The sequence below is a fragment of the Musca domestica genome, unplaced genomic scaffold (genome assembly GCF_030504385.1).
Source record: "Musca domestica strain aabys unplaced genomic scaffold, Musca_domestica.polishedcontigs.V.1.1 29, whole genome shotgun sequence".
In the NCBI taxonomy this organism is placed as follows: Eukaryota; Metazoa; Arthropoda; class Insecta; order Diptera; family Muscidae; genus Musca; species Musca domestica.
The window spans coordinates 2,180,427-2,198,530 of NW_026712296.1; the positions used below are offsets into that span (position 1 = coordinate 2,180,427).

The 18,104-nt window shown below is 33.6% G+C and overlaps 2 protein-coding genes across 12 annotated transcripts in view; both read left to right on the top strand.

Moving 5' to 3' along the window:
* The window catches only part of LOC101888424 (NAD(+) hydrolase sarm1), a 177,478-nt gene extending 165,508 nt beyond the window's left edge, over nt 1-11,970 (top strand). For 8 of the 11 annotated variants that reach the window (XM_059124473.1, XM_011293965.3, XM_011293967.3 and 5 more), the window contains 5 exons: nt 66-245; nt 2,179-2,348; nt 2,445-2,635; nt 3,278-4,418; nt 11,622-11,970. In XM_059124473.1, coding sequence (XP_058980456.1) covers nt 66-245; nt 2,179-2,348; nt 2,445-2,635; nt 3,278-4,418; nt 11,622-11,709 — 1,770 coding nt within the window. In that variant the 3' untranslated portion in view covers nt 11,710-11,970. Of the gene's footprint in view, nt 1-65; nt 246-2,178; nt 2,349-2,444; nt 2,636-3,277; nt 4,419-11,040 lie in introns of all 11 variants that reach the window. The other 3 variants (XM_059124474.1, XM_059124475.1, XM_059124477.1) reach the window with 3 other exon arrangements.
* Nucleotides 11,971-12,475: 505 nt separating this feature from the next.
* Nucleotides 12,476-15,645, top strand: LOC101889696 (uncharacterized). Its single transcript, XM_005182874.4, has 4 exons — nt 12,476-12,630; nt 12,686-12,801; nt 12,859-13,046; nt 14,708-15,645. Exons 1-4 carry the CDS (start codon nt 12,575-12,577, stop codon nt 15,560-15,562), a joined length of 1,215 nt encoding a protein of 404 aa, XP_005182931.2. The 5' UTR covers nt 12,476-12,574; the 3' UTR covers nt 15,563-15,645.
* The last annotated feature ends 2,459 nt before the right edge of the window (nt 15,646-18,104 follow it).

The window sequence follows — 18,104 nt, forward strand, 5'->3', positions numbered from 1 at the left end:
AGTACGATTTGTGGTTGAAATGTTGTGAACGTATGATCTAATTGGTGTTTGTTTTTCATCCCTAGGTCCATCTGCAATTGCGCGGCTTCTCGGTGTTCATTGATGTTGAACGTTTGGAGGCTGGCAAATTCGATAATGGTTTGCTAAACAGTATTCGTCAAGCGAAAAATTTCGTTTTAGTATTAACACCAAATGCCCTCGAACGTTGTGTCGACGATAATGAATGCAAGGATTGGGTGCATCGCGTAAGTTCGACTTTGAAAAGTCAGCTGTAATAATAATATTTAGTTATAAGTTAAAAGTTTCAAGGTTATCAGGTTATGCTTCCAAAACCAATTTTCATGAAAACATCCGCGAGATATACGAAGGTAGATGTTAGATTTCTAAATTATTTTGTAAGAAACAGGAAGCAAAGTAGAAGTTGGACAATACCAACGAAACTTTAAGTTGTTAATATTATGCATCGGCTTTTTATTTTACCAAATCAGCGCGGTAAAGTCACGTTCTGATTCTTAAAATATTAACATTGAGTAGGATAGATACAGTATTTCGAACCGATTTCAACCAAAAATTGTTGCATTCGCCATTCGTTGGAGATTTTGTAATTCAAGTTCTGTATTGAAAAAATTTGTCCTAATAGTTCACTATTTCACGCTTTTATTACCATATTATTCTTCATAAAGTATTCCTTTAAAATCCGCAACAAAAAAGTTGTAAACCATTTAAAAATGTCTCATTAAAAACAAGAAGAAATTGTCCGATCTCTACCATTTTTATATCAGATCTTGTGTCGATGATAATATTGAAATGTATCAAGACTGAATGGAATTGGGTGTTAATTTCGCGTTTTATGACCTTCATGATTACTCAAAATGTTGACCCTTTGTGGGGGAGGTACCAGAAGGAGTGGACCGATGCATCCCATCCTCATACCAGACCTTGTGTTACTAAAAATATTTTGATATATGTAATTTGAAGTGAACCGGATGCTTACTTCGTATTTTATAATAGTTTTGGTTATTCAAAATTTTGACCTTTTGTGGGGGAGGTACAATAAGGAATGGTCCGATCTATATCATCTTTATAACTGTTGATGGAAATATTGAGATGTACCAAGGCTGATTGGAATCGGATGTTAATTTCACGTTTTATAAGCTTCATGAATATTCAAAATGTTGACCCTTTGTGGGGGAGGTACCAGAAGGAGTTGACCGATATATTCCATCTTCACACCAGACCTTGGGCTAATAAAAATATTGTGATTTGTGTAATTTGAAGACAGTTGGACACTTACATCACATTTTATAAGATTTATAATTATTCAAAAATTTAACCCTTTATGGGTAGGTACTGGATGGAGTGGACGGATGTTATCCATTCCCTTTCTGTGCAGTAAATTATTTTCTTTGAAAATGTTGACATTTTGTGGGGGAGGAAAGGTACCAAAAGGAGTGGACCGATATTGTCCATCTCCGAAATCGATCTAAGTTTGACAATATTATTACGATGTACCAAGTTTGGATCAAATCGGACACTCCCTTCAAGAGTTATCGTACGGATTTGGTACTAAGGGACCTAGGGTCTAAAATAAAAATTAGGTTATAGTTCATTTTATTCAATTAAAATTTACTATTATGTTCATCCTAAAATATTTCATTGACATCCACGGTTATAAAATGAATGGCCCTGCCAAAAATTAGCCATTTAATTCCACGATAAGAAATCTTCGCCAATAAATCTCTAGTGAGTGAAAAAATTTAATTAAAACTCACGATTACAAAATCTTTAAAATCTTTCATAATGTCTCTGATGGCAATCAAAATACCTCTATCTACCAGACATCCAAAAAAAAGTCAATTAAAATTCACTTTTAGTCTTCTAATAATAATCCAGTTACTTTCCAAAGACATCCCATTAAACAATTATGAGTCCTACTGAAAATTTATTCGAAAACAGAGTGTTTTTACAAAAGTATTTTCAAATATCCATAACCCTTGAAATTTAAAGTACTCACATCCCCTACCGCTGCATTTAAAATATATCACATTTTAAAATATAGCATAATTAAGATTATTGTTAGATATAATTAACCTTTTAGTAAATTCGATTTTAAAATTGTCTTCACCATTTTCAAATTTTCACTAATTTTTCAATTTTCTCCCATTTTATTTTTTCCAGGAAATTGTTGCTGCTCTAAATTCAAATTGCAATATTATACCAATTATTGATAATCAATTCAGTTGGCCCGAGTCGGAGAGACTGCCCGAGGATATGCGCAGCGTTTGTCATTTTAATGGTGTCACCTGGATACATGACTATCAAGATGCCTGTATCGATAAATTAGAGAGGTTCGTTGTCAACTCATGAGCTCACGCCCCATACCACGTAGCGTACAAATAGTAATCACACAATCACGGTTTTTCTCGATTCGATTTTCGATTTAGGTTTATGCGCGGCGAAAAGAATATTGATCGCATAGCTGCAATGACACCGGGCACGCCCAGTTCGACGGTAACATACCAAAGAATGCACAGCAACGATTCCGACTATAGTGTGGCGGGCAGCAATGCGGGTGGCAGTAATTGTGGCGGCAGTGGCGGCAACAGTGGATCATCGGTTAATGGCGGCGGACAAGGTGGGGTACAAAATTCGATCACAACTACAGCATCCTCAAATACAGGACGATCCAGTGTCGATTGACTGGATTGTTTAAACTCGCAAAGATTTGAAACAAAAAATGATAATTCTATTAATTCTCAGACCACTACCACCAATACCACAACTACTACTACTAGTACTTGTACTACTTTCCTACCATCATTTGGTTCTTTACACTATCCCACTACTTTAACTACCTATACCTCTCCTTCCTCTTCTTTTGGTTCTTCTCCTTCTATTTCGAATATTATTGATAATATTAATTGTAATAATGTTAGCCTTAGTAGTTACATTAGTAATAGTAGCAACAACATCAACAATAGTCATAGCAAGAAACATTTCAAAACTCTTTCGAATTCTCCATCATCCATACTGAGATCTAAATTGAAGTCGAAATTATTGAAAGGCCAATTGGCATTGAAGCGTAGCCACAGTGGCAGTTGTTGTTACCTCAGTGACAGCAGCAGCAGCAGCAACCTCAGTAGCTGTAGTAGTTATCTTAGTCAAAATTCAAAAGCCTTACATTTACTCAATAACCTAAACCATAATAATGATAACCATAATGATGATGATGATAATGATAATAATCAATTAATTAATCAAACTAATCACAAACTAGCAGCTAGTCACCAGGCAAATAGATATCGGCAATCGGCATCACCGGCTCGTCAGCGATTGGGTCCAGGAGGCGGCGGCGGCAGTATGATAAGCAGCACAGGCAAACTGGGTAGTACCGGCAGCCAGCTGAGTGTGTTTGGTCGCGGTTCCAAGAGGAATATGTTCCCACCCTACAGAACACAACCGACTTCGGCCCAAAAGCCCTTGGTTATGGGTGGTTCAATGCAGAATGTCTCACCATTGGCCTATAAACCTCCGCGTCGCAGCTCGGCGGTGGGCATTTGCAATGATTCGGGCGATTCTAAGCCGCCAGCTACCAACTACCGGAGTCACAGTGTTGATGGCCTGCTGGATAGTAGTGAGAGTAGTGAACGTAAAATAGCTGAAGCAGCAGCTATAGTCTCAGCGGGCAGCATGGCATTGACCAATGCCAGCTCCACCAGTACTCTTCAGCCCAATGAAGATTACTCGGTATCTACCGATGATTTAGTTGAGAATGATGTCAGCGCTAATGTTTCACGACGCGACAAATCTGCCCATCTTCCTCCCATTAATCCTCAGCATCGTAAATCACGCAGTCTCGATCATTTTCTGGACGAACAAACTCTTGCAGCAATTGTAGTGCCACCATCACCCACCGATGGTACACAGAGTATGCAAAATCTTGCCACACCTCAAACGCCGGAGCCAATGCGCTCCACAAATGTAATAAATGGAGCAATTCATTCGCTGCCCATGCGTTCTGCCTCGGTGCGGGACTCTAAATCCCTAACACCGGACCGTGTCACTGCTCTGCGGCAAAGTCCCTCAAATAGACAGAGTCCCGAAGGCATTAGCTCGGCAGAGGACGAGCATGAGGATAGCCAGAGTGTGAAGAGTTGTCAATCGACAAAATCTAGCCCTGCACCACCTGTACCAGTTGCGGCGAAAACAAATGCCGCCAACAAAAGTCAGACCAGGGCAGCAGCTCATGTACATCGAGGTAATGGGGCAAGTCGTGTACCCAAAACTACATCCAGCAGTTCATTAGGTTCAACACCCACGAAATCGGGCACAACACCAACGGCAGCGGCAGCGGCGGGAGACAACAATAAAACCATATTCAATCGAACAATTAAAAAAGTTCGATCGCTCATCAAAAAGTAAGCATCATAATTTAATTGAATACAGCAAGAACAAAATGACACAAAATATCCAAAAACAAAAACAGCAAGCGTTAAAAATGTCCCTCTCCTACCTCATTAACTCATTACATACATATATTGATTTGTAACAGCATCTGCTTAAAACGCCATATTATTTAATAAAACATACTGTAGCATTATTCACATTTGTGTTCTAGTCCTATTTGCAAGGACATTTTGTTCGTCCTGTTCTCATTGCCCAACCAGTTCATGTGTCTCCATCCATGTGTATTTTCCTTACCAAAACTGCATTAACTTCATGTTGGGAGGACTAAAAGAAAACTATTTAAATTAGTTTACCATTTAATGGCTCATTTTCGTGTAATGTCTCCGAGGTATACGAATGACATCGAGATAGCTCGGACTCTCGGAATAAAATTATCTTGAGAATTTTGTTTCTACAAAACCAGACAGTAAATCTAATACTGTGTTTAAATAATAAGCAAAAAATCTTTAATTGACTGAACCAATAAATATGTTTCAGTTCTGTAATTAGTTCCTCCTTAACATTAATTGGAAAAGGAAACTATTGCTTAAAGCCTGTATATTTTTGGGAAAGCAAACACATATTCTTTCGAAAAAATTTTTTTCTTCATAAATTTGTTTATCAATTCAAAGCGGATACTGACCAATTTGTTTGATTCCGGTGCCAGTTTAGCAAACCCAGTATGAATACACATAAATAATGCCATTCGAATTAATCTTTCCCAATTATTAAAAATTTTTCAATAACAATATATTGAATACACTCTATTAGCTAAATGACAACATGTTTTGCAATATACCAACATGGCCTTAGTTTCCCCAGGAAATAAAATAGTAGTATTAATCATTTATATATACACACACGCATAAAATAGTACAAAAGAAAAGTGCCTGATTTTACAAGAATTCCATGTAAAATCCAACAAATTGCGAATCTCATTAAACGCTATTATTAACATCGCTCCCTATGATCCCCTTGTGCCCCAAAAAATGCATTCCATTTCTTAAAAAAAAATAACTGAAACTACAAAAACATCTAAAACTGTGCTTACTTTTCGGTTCTAATCTCTGCAGAATAAGATATGCCCAAAAACAAATTGAGGTTATGGTTTAACATCTTCACTACTCTACTCTACTGTAATTTCAATAACTACCACTCAAATGTGTTATCTAAACAATATTTAAACTGAATTTAAAGCGACTAAAAACCTAAAAAAACTTATCAACTGCCTTTAGCACCACCAAAACAACCACATTACCTTCCCAGGCGTTCAAGTAAAAAAATAAACAACCGATCAAATCTATTTGCCTTGTGATTAGTTTTAAAAGATAACTACCAATAATCACACAACATTTATTATTTATCGAACAAGAGTTTTTGAAATTTCTTTCTCAACGAATTTTTCATTTAAGAACAGATATTTATTAAAAAAAATCAAATAATTAACACACAGAAAAAAAAACAAAAAAATATTAAATTTTAAATTGCATAGAATTTAAAATTTATTGACTGTTTGTTGTTTTTATATACGTTTTTCTGTTTGTTCGAAATTGTGTTTAAAACTTTGTACATTTTTTCACCTGTGACCTAATTTCCTCGTTTATTTTTTGAGTTTTTTAAAATAATTATTTCATAGGTAACAAAAAACACATGAACTTTAAAGCCGCCGCTTAAACAGAAAAAATATTATTTTGTCTCATAAAGGGAAGGAACAATGTTCTTAAGGGGATCCAAAGTCTGGCAGTCATTTTGATCGATATGAATTTTATTATGTACATATTAATAGGATGAAATTGAAACTTTCTTTAGAAACAACTAGATAAATAATTTAAGTTGTTTATATTAAAATTTTCATCAATCTAAAATAGGCCTAACAAATTCATTTCAGTTGAAATTTGAGAATTTGACCCCAACTTAAATCACTGTTGTAGAGTAATTAATGATTCGCTTAAAAATATGCTATAGATTATCTATTTCTTGAGCCATTTGTATAATGGAATATAGCAGCTAAAGAGATTTTAACACTTCAATTTTATCGGTCCACATCATAACATTTGGCCCTTTCAAGTTCATGTGTTAATTAAAAAATAAAATATTTCCAAACCGTCCCGTTTTAGTCAAAAGAACAAACAAATTTTTAAAACAATTTGTAATTTTTTGTTTAAATTTTAAAACCCCACCTTAATGCTTGACCATAAAAGTTTTATTTTTTGTTTTGTGTGTTCCCACATGGAAATACATTCAACATATATATTTTTATATATATTTTTTTTATATAAAACTATGCTAATTCATTAATTTTAAATTAAAATTAATTTATATAAGTAAAATATTGAAAACAAAAAAAAAACAAAAACTAAATAATGTTACTAATTGTACAACATTTTTCGTTGATGGAAAAATGCTTAAGAAACAAAATATACAAATACAAATTAAATTAGAAGCTAATAATTGGCTTTAAAGCAAATCAAAACAAAAACAAGAAATTATTATTAATAAAAAGTGTAATTCTAAAACCAAAAGAAACCCTCAAACCTGTGTTGTGTTGTAATTTTTATGGCTCCTCCCCGAAATGTTGTAGTGATTGAAGTTATAGAGAGACCTCAAAATGGAATGTTAGATTTGACAGATGTCACGGTTAAATTTTGTCGTTCGTTCGTCCTTTGTCCCACCCATGGCGCCTCCCAAACCATGTTGCTTTATAATTTATTATTATTTTTTATGTTTTGTTGTTTTTGTTTTTGATGTTATTTTGTTATTTGTTTGTTGCATGATGTCCAGGTTTATTTATTTTATTTTTATTACTAAATTATTTAATAATTCTTAATAATGACACATATCTTAGAAAAAAGGCCAATACCAGTAAAAATGCATTACTCAGTTAAATATGTATTCCTCGCTTCACAGGTCATTATGAATTTAAGGTAGAGAGTATGTAGTAACCCAAACTATTTGCTCAAGACCCAATGAAGGGTATTCATATTCCTCCGTCTGCACTTTGACAAATAATTCAGTTCAAGTCCGAAAAAAGGTTTCTTTAACATTTGCTGAGAGTTTTATTCGGGTCCATAGCTTTTATGCTTTAGTGGTGAACTTGCCAAATAAGTGTAGACAAGAAAATATACCTATCGCCTATGGACAAAACAGTTTCTTTTCAGACTTTTTTTTTTTTTCAAATTGACATCTATTAAACCTTTGCTTAGTGTGTTTTAACAATAGAATGACCATTTTATCGCTAAAGATTAGGAGGTCAAAAACTTGTAAATTCATCTGGAATGCTTCTCGTCCTCATTTGCCTTCCAAAAAAGGTTCTTCAATTTTGGGCCATGACATTTTTTAAATGTCTAATCTGGTACGATTTTTTATTCATTCTCAAATAAAACCAGTAAGGAAAAGTCAAAAGACGGACAGGAACGACTATATGATACCCTACATCACTATGCATATTTAGTAGAGCTCCCGTAACAAAAGCATTTATTTGAAGTAGAAAATACCACCTATCAACATTTGTCTTTAGAGCGGTTATAGTTTGGCTTCAGAGGGAACTAATATATAGGAGGCATATCCAATTCTGAATCAGTTTTCATTAAATTTGGCGGAGACATTTTAATATTTTATATCAATACCAAATAACCCTTCGAGAAGGATTATATTAAAAAAATATATATCGGACCTGTGTTCCACAAAATGGAAACATACGTCCCTAAATTCTCTCCATTAAAGCTGGTATTAGCCATTATTTGCACAATAAACCTGAAATCGGATTAAGGAGATATATGGGAGATATATCCAAATCTTAGCCGTTATCGATGAAATTTGGCTAAGGTATTTCTGAGCTCTATAAGATATCTATTACCAAATATCATTGTTGTCGAATACATATTACGAATGTGAGGGACTTAAACCAAATCGAATGAAACATATATATGGGAACTATAACTATATCTGAACCGATTATCTCTAAATTTAATGTACTTGCTTCTAGACAAAATTCGGTCAGATGTACCAAAATTCAGGACTTTTTGACAGATATTGGCTTCTTGATAAAATTTGACAGAGATATTTCCGAGCTCTATAAGATATCTGGTACCAAAAATCATTGTTGTCGAATACATATTACGAATGTGAGGGTCTTAAATACAAAATCGGATGAAACATATATATGGGAGCTATAGCTATATCTGCACCGATTTTGTCCAAATTTGATGTACTTGCTTCTAGACTGAATTCAGTCGGATGTGCCAAAATTCAGGACTGTTTGAAAGATATTGGCCATTTGGTGCAGAATTAACCGGATATCGGTTGAAGATTTATATGGGAGCTATATCCAAATCTGAAGCAATCTTTATAAAATTTGGCATCGGTATTTCTGGGCTGTATTTGATACCAAAGATTATTGTCGTGAAGTGCATATTACGAATGTGAGGCACTTTAAAGCCAAATGATGAAACATTTATATGGGACTGATATTGGTCATTTGGTGCACAATTAACCCGAAAGCGGTTGAAGATATATATAGGAGCTATATCTAAATCTGATCCCACTATCACCAATTTCAATAGGGTTCGTCTTTGGGCCAATGATTTGATTTTTTAAACCATTAATTTTTCCCAAAAATGCGAATCAGAGTCTATCGATTCTCCCCGATAGATAGATTAGATTTCAGTTGTGTTAGAGTTAAGTGCTCGTACAAATTTCGTCATAAACATTTTGCCCAGGTTGATGAACAATAACTTGTAGACAATTCTTTAATCCTGGCTGTACTTCTAGGTGCTTGAAATTTTTACTTAAAAATCCAATGGTTGGAAATCAAATTCAGCTTTCTGTCTACGGAGCATTTCTAATTTCTCCAAACAAAACAAATCTTTTTTCCAAAGACCGACTTAGGGAAAGGTAATATTATCTCACTTTCTTTTTCGGATGAAGGGGCAAGTTCAATTTCGATAAATAAAGATTTAAACCCAAAATATATTAAAAATTTGACACCTTATCCTTATAAGCGTTATCACAGGGGATGGTAAACTATAGTTCCTTTTGATAATCTGCATTGAATCACACTCTGAGTCGATTTATGCATGTCCGTCCGTCTGACCGTCGGGCAGGTCGCATTTTTTGACTAATCCAGATGAAATTTTGCACAAGTCTACCTATTGAAATTGGAGATAATCGGCTAAAGTTTAGATGTAGCTCCCATATATATATTCGTCCGATTTACCTTTTATTTGGCACCAATTGTGTAATATCAACCCAAATAGTATGGAATTTTGCATATACGACCATAAGTACGCCAATTTGATCGAAATCGGTTCAGATATAGCTATAGGTCCCATATATATTGTTCTTCAGATTTGATGTTTTTGTCCTCCGCAGACGCAATATTCCCTCTGTAACTGCGATTTTTTGGGGAAATATATAAAATACAGCACAGAAATACCTTTCCTAAATTTTATCGAGATCGATATAGCTCTGATATATTTCTTCATTCGATTTGACTTTTATTGCGCACCAAACGTGTCATATTTGCCCAAATGGGATAGAATTTGACACTTACGACCAAATTGAGCATAGAAACAAGTATGTTACATTTGGTGAAAATCGGTTCTGATATAGCTATAGTTCCCATATATATTGTTCATCCGATTTGTTATATTTTTTACTTTTTATTTGCTATATGAAGCTCTACTAAGTATGCAAAGAGGTATAGGGTATCATAAAGTCGGCCCCGCCCGACTTTAAGACTTTTTTTACTGATTTTTATATCAACATTTTGGCTTTGAAAGTTACCGATTTTTGTCTGTAACTCAAAAAATTAGTTAGATAATCCCACTACTGGTCTCTAGTCTCTGCTCAGCTTTCTAGAACTTTCAACGAAAAAGCCGAAAATCTTTCCTTGATACTCGATGGACTTGCACTTCACACAGAAGGTTCCATAAATCTCCACTATATTTGGAATCAAAGTTGGAGGTACATTAGACACCAGATTTTATATCTTCCGTTTCAGACCATTTATGTGACTATAATAAGAATATATCGGCTTTACACCATACTTTATGATTAGGGAGATATTCAAAAATATCTATTACTTTCGGGACTATCGGAAATGCTGTTGAAATTGTCAAAATCTATAATTAAACCAGAAATTTGCTCTCGGTAAAGCCATGCACAGAAACTTATTATAAAAATTGTTGAATATTTAGGAAAAACGCAGGTGTTGAAGCATATTGTTTTCCCTTCCACCCATAAACTTTAGTATTTTCAATTGAAATGTTCTATGTTAGACTTCAATATTTTTCATTTATTCCCTTTTCTTTTGGGGCCCTTTTTTCGTTTTCCAAATGAATATGCATACTTCCTTGGTATATTGGACCTATAGATATTATACATGTGTGTGTATAAATAGCAAAACGAAATTTTCAGCAACGCTTTATACAGTTCAATTGATGATAGGCTCTAAAAATATATCTATTTTATATTTTTTTATAGCTTAGTTTGAAATACTTATTAGTTTATTTAATTTTCTTAATTGTAATTCAGAAGTTTTTAATTTAATTCCTTACTTCTTTCTTTTTTTCGTTTATTTCTTTATTTTCACAGACCTTAAATTCTTCTAAAGAAATTTCTTGAAATTACCTGTTTATACGGCGCCGTTAAACATGTTTAGATGTAACTAGCAATGTTAATGAGTGTGTCTATCGTTTAATCATCAAACATTAGCATATGTTCTGTCTCAGAGTATTCGGAAGTGTATTTGACTCAAAGTCCTTTGAGTTGCTCGTCCTATAGTACAATGTCCAATACACCCAACAAAGGGATGAAAGTCTACAGCTCTACATCTAACATCATCGACGAAAAGGAAAAGCAACATTTTTTCACCACTTGATGTCTATAAAGATAATTTTTATTAAAACTGAGATTTGTTCTCTAAACAAATGTGTTAATTTTAAGCTCAAAACAATACATGCAATACATACTTACATACACCCCAACACACATACATAATTTACATTGTATTTGTACTCTTACGTTTTTTCTATTTATTATTAAATAATTAATTTATTTATAAAAAAAAACAAACAAAAAAGCCAATTGTTACAATTTTATCCATACAAAAACAAATATATATTTTTTAATCGAAACTCCCTCCATTTCTTCCTACCTCCTACTATTTTTTTTAGTAATGACACTTTTGCAAATGATGAAATTCCTGAAATACTCTTTTCTAAAGGCACATCACCCGCACCAGGACGTATTTTATTTTGGTAACACACAGACATATTTATTGAAAAAATTGAAAATGAAAAACTACTCCCAAATAACTAATACTTCACATTTTTGTACAAAAATATCGAAAATTGTTAAGAAACAAGAGCTACACACACATAAAAAAAACAAAATATTTTTATTTTAGAGTATTATTAGAGAGTACGATAACGATTAATGAAATTTTAATGAAAACGCAACGAGTATAGACTTAAATTATAATTAATTAATAAATCCGAAAGATTTTCATTCGCACAAAACGAATTCGGATGTGTTTTATTTCTTTGGCGTGATTTCAGGGAATTTTCATTCAAATTTTAGTGTACTTTAGTGCATGTTTACCTATTATTTAAAGTTTAACTACAGTCGAGTCACTTCAAAATAAGGGTTTTTGATCCTATGTTTCTTTGAATGAAACCCGTTTCAGGATTGTTTGAGTCCGTCAAAATACTGGGTTTTAATCCTAGGTTTCTTTGAATGACATCCGTTTCAGGATTGTTTGAGTTCGTCGCTTTGCTTGGACTCAAACTTAGTACATCGTAATATTTTTTAGCAAATTTATACCATTGTGTTATAACCAGAGATTCGTAGCGCATATAAAAAACTACGATTTTTTTAAAGAACATGCAGCGACATCTCTTGTATTTAATCAGTAGTTTTACCTGGTATCAATTCTGGTTGATTTTTTTTGCTGCTATTCACGATCTATTGATAGCCCGGTGGTAACACTGTTCAGACTGTTCAGTGAGCTTAGTTTCCCCATGTCTTTTTCGTAAACAAATGTGTATTCATTCATGTTGTCATTTTGCTTTCATCACATTCGTAAATAAGGAGGTCTACATTCATTTTGCCCGCTCCTTACTCCAGAATGAACCTAATCACACAAGATGTCCTTCACGTTCAACCCAAAACTACATATTTGAGGTAAATTAAAGAAAACAAAAGAACTGAAAACATTTTTAATTGACACGGTTTGTAGTTCCGAAGAATTAACACAGCTAAGGAATGTAGATGCCGATGGAATGAGTATGGGCCTCAAAAGGTCATTACCGGAAAACACTGAAGAGGAAAAACATGAGTTAGAAATACTCTATGGCAAGTGAAAACTGACAAAACATGATATTTTTTCTAATTCGATGTTTATATTAATAGACCAACTGCAAAGACAGTTGTCCCGGCCTCGCATAGAACGTTTAAGTGGACGAGCTGTTGGCGAATGGGATAATGAAGTCAAAGCTGTGCGCATAGTTCGCAAGGATGGTAAATTCGGTACATTTGGTTTTAGTGAAGGCGGCAAACTTTATTTGGAATATTATGAAGCAATGTTTCTGTTGGAAGTGGTAAGTTTTGAGGTTAAATCCTGCGAGAGGAAATCTAAATTTCAATGCTTGGGAAAATAGCCTTTTAATAAAATAAAAAAAATTAAAATTAATCATATTTACAAACACTCGTTGACAAAGCCCCTAGTCTAAGATAACACTAGGGACTAAAAAAACTAGTAAATAAAAGACTGAGTCGGCGGGGGGACTTTATGATACCCTACACCACTTTGCATATTTGGTAGAGCTTCACATAACAAATGAAAGTTTTTATGGGGAATTCGGGAGAATTAGAATTTGTGCCTTTACAATTCGGGCTTGTATTACCAATTTGGTGCACAATTAACTTCAAATCGAGCTATATCGAAATCTGAACCGATCTCGATAAAATTTAACAAAGATATTTATGAGTTGAATTTGGTATTTTTCCCTAAATATCGTTGTTACAGAGTGCATATTACGGCTGCGGAGGACAAAAATAACAAGTCGGATGAACAATATATAGCTCCCATATGTAGTTATATCTGAAACGATTTCAATAAAATTTGGCATACTTATTTTCAGGCCGAATCTGGTCGTATGTACAGAATTCCATAATATTTGGGATAATATTACACGTTTGGTGCACAATAAAAGGCAAATCGGACAGAGATGTATATGGGAGCTGTATCTAAATTTTGGTTCTAGCAAATTATTTCTTCACAATTTCATCTGGATCGGACAATAAATGCGACCTGTACAAAAATACAAGGACGGACATGCATAAATCGACTCGGAATGTGATTCTATGCAGATCATCAAAAGAAACTATGGATTTATCTCGTTTCCTTTTGCCTGTTACAAACAAATGCACAAAGACATATTACCCTGACCAACTTGTGGTGTAGGGTATAAAAATATATAAAATATGTGGTACGCTCCCTACGCATATCAAGTTCAGGTTTTTTAGAAAATAAGAGAATCATAAAAATACAAAGTTTTCCATACCCACTGATATGTGGAGGACAAAGAACAAAGCGGCATCTTGTCTGTCAGATTTGTTTTGACATAATTTTGGATTGTCTTTGCTAAGAGTGCTTTCTAAAATAAATTAATAGAAATCTGAATCTCGGATTCCTGTGCACTTGTATCTTTACGGTTTTATATTAAGAACGTTATGAAAGTTTATTCACTGTAAATTTCTAATCGTGATAGTTCAAAAGAGGGCAACCGATGATTTTATAGATAGATCCATATTTTTTGTAAACATTTTTCACTTTTAACTTCGGATTGTGAGGAATTGTAAATTCAGGAAATATAAAGGAAAAGAGAAATTTGGCTGTAAATTATGAAAAACTGGCTAGAACGAATCCTCTAAAATACCTCTAAAAGTATTCTAGATATAATTTTTAAACTGATTAAATAAAAAATAATTGTTGTTAGTTTTGTGGTGGGCAAAAATCAATTTTTAAACGCTATAAACTAATAGTCCAATTTAATATTATATAAAAAAGGCGGCTGCGTTTTCCCTAATATATACATATATATATATATATATATATATATACGATTTTAAAATAATGTCAATGACCCTAGTAACACTAAGATTGTATGAACTAGTAAAATAGTGGGCGAGTCTTTACGCCACCAACTTATCCAAAAATTACCAACTACGATCTTTTTAATTGTTTTATTCTTTTCAGAATCGTCTTCAATTGGAATACAATTCAAGAATTCTAAGCATCGAGCAGGCATATATCCTGTTATTAGGCGAAAATAAGTCAAGCAAATATAGTGAATATCTGGTATATTCCCATTTCACCCGAGTTGGGTATGTTTTGGTGAAACATCAAAATATAATTTTTCCAAAATATCAAATAGAAACTGCTAAAGATTGTACATGGGCCATATTAGAAGCGGAATTACAAAATAAAAGTGTGCCGGATTATGTGAAAAAATCAACATTTTATGCCAAAGTTAAGCAGCAGTTTGATAAAATACGCGGTGACATTAAAAATCAAAATAATAAAGAAGACACCGCTGACACCGAGACAAATGATGTTAAAGTACATTTTAATGGCAACATGAAATCAAATCTAAAAAGAAAGGCCGATAATGATGTTGATGACATGACAAAAGATAATTGGAGTAAAGCAAAAAGACGTCGCTATTGTGGCACAAATTTTCTTCGAAAAAGTCTGGTGGAGTTTCTCAAAGATGAAGATGAGTATAAACGATTTAAAGAACAGTTTGAACAATTCGATATTGTAACCTTAAAAAACTACGATGAGGAGATGGAGGATGAGAAAAACACAGATCTTACTGGTGTAGAAACATTAGCCATTAACTTTGATGTTTATCTTCACAACGAAGGTTTTCGTAAAAGTTCACCACACATGCCAAACTTTCGAGTAATAATTCTAGAATCACATCAAAGATTCCCAACGCATAAAGAAATGTTTTTCACTTATCGTCAGCAATTTAATCCTGTTCCATTGCTAATGGTGACGGTCAATGATTCCAAACAAATTCAGGCATTTTTATACCATTTCAGTTGATGCTATACCATCATGATTAGCAAAAAAACAATTTCCTTTTAAAATTTGTTAAATCTATAATAAGAACACAATACAAAATTGAACGGAGACATACAGTTTTCAACACGCTGGGTGTATTTCTTTGTATATTCAAAATTGGAATCTAAACAATTGTTTGTTTATCTTAAACAATTTAATAATATATCACATCATCCATAGGGTTCATAATTTTCTTACGATAGTGTAATTAATATCTTTTGATTGTTTATTGGGTAAATTTGTTATGTGTATTATTTCGACCATTTTTGTTGTAGGCAATGTTCAATGTGTATTTACTCTAATTATGTTAATATATTTCTTAAGACTGGCAGTCAGGACTTCCAACGGCCAATGAAACCGTCACATACTGTCAAAATGTTGCTCTGCGGCATTTTGGCCCATTCCCGGCGAAACGCTTGCTTGAGGTGATCTACACTTTGGTATCTTCTAGTGCCAATCTTGCTTTCCAAAATACTCCAGAAACAATAGTCCAACGGATTAATAACCGTAGATTTTGGTGGCCATTGTGCGATGGAAATTAAGCTAGGAACCTCATTTTGTAGCCATTCTTGGGTGGCCCGTGTTGAATGGGATGGTGCCGAGTCCTGTTTGCATACCCAAGGCTTTAATACACCCTCCTCAATATTTTCGTGATAATATTCGGCATTTATTCTGATGCCACGGTCGATTAATTAGAGCGAGATTGGTTGTAAAAATTGCAAATTTAATAATCTGAATTGAAGGGTAGTTTTGCTTGTCTTTCGCCAAATAATTTATTACTAAATTCAATTCAATCCTCAATTATTTATACATAATTATCTATACATATTTATACATATGTAGAATGAAATTGTGACCGAAAACTATGGCTACTATTCCTAATTTACAAGACAAATGTTTTTGTGATCAAAGATAGTAGGGTGTCATTAGCCCGTGTAAGCCTTCTTTTTTATTATTTGTTCCTTAGGAAAATGTTTAACATATAATAACTTTGTTTACTATTCAATTCGATTGAGGCATTAATTAAATTAATTTTATTTACAAATTATTTCATTCCAACTGTGCGTAGACGCAGTTGGTTAAATTTTCTTCATTATCTGCCGCGCCCAGTTTAGCTAAAAATATTTTCAGTTTTTTAATTTTCCCAAAACGTAGCTACATTAAACATTGGCTGGCCACTGAGACGCTTTTCTTCCCATCATGTATTGTTTGCTAAAATGTTTAAAATGAATAATATATAAACGTATAATTCGTTATTTTTAGCATATTTATTTATTAAACGTATAATTCATGTCTACATGTGCGTGCAGGTTATTTCAAACCAGCCCCGTTGTTGTTTATTTTTTCATTGAGGAACCAACGGCCAGTAAACGAGTACATTTTTGCTTACATTATATGGAATTTCCGGTTAATACAGATGACAATTTTCAAAGTCAATAACACTGGGTGAGAGGAAAATGCTACAATACTTATTTGAAATAAATACAATGATGCACATTAAAACAATGAACCTCATATTGAGCTTTATAAAGGGAAAGTATCTTTCCGTAGATTAAATATGCACAGATTTAAAGTATTTTTAAATCCAGAAGGTGTATTTACAATGTGACATAAGATATCTCTCACTACTAATTCTTACATGTACAACTTTGGTCAAAATAATTTTTGCAATAATTTTCTTAGCGATGTATAATAATTGTAAAGTAGGGAAGAAGAATTAAATTCGAAACACATAACTCTGTAGCTAGAGTCCGGTAGCTTCAAATTTAACAATAACCAATGCAAAAAGTTGTTGTTATACCCCCACCATTCTATGGGGGGGGTATATTAGTTTTGTCATTTCGTTGGGACTCCTCGAAATATTCATGATAGACCCTACAAAGTATTTATATTCTGGATCAGCGTAAAATTCTAAGACTATGTAGCGATGTCCGTCTGTCGTAATCACGATATCTTTCGAACGAATTGAGATAGCTAAAATTTTGCATGCATGCATATTTTCCCACTATGCAGGTTAAGTTCGTAAATGGGCCGTGCCGGTCCACGTTTTCCTTTAGCCCCATATAACGTCACCTCCTGATATTCGGTATTTTCATGATTTTTGGAACATTATTCACCGGAATTGTTACAAATTTTGTATTAAAAGTTCGTAATGTGTACTACATCCTATGACTAAAAATGTTCTATGCAGGTCCACGTCCCCCATTAACGTACCTCCCGATATTCGGCATTTTAATTATTTCCTCAACATTATTCACGTGATCGTTTCAAATTTCTTATTTGAAGATCGTAATGGGTACAACAACCTATGGCAAAATAAATTCGTATACAGGTCCACGACTTCGTATAGTCTGGTTTTCATTTAAGTGGTAGCTTTCGGAATTTTTTTGAAAAAATTTTCAAGTTCCTTCCAAATGGCGGAGAGTATTAAAAGCGCGGCCCAGCCGAACTTAGCTGCGTTTTTACTTCTTTTTCTTTTATTTGACACTTTTCTTCCCATGTATTTATAAAAAGAAACCCGAAT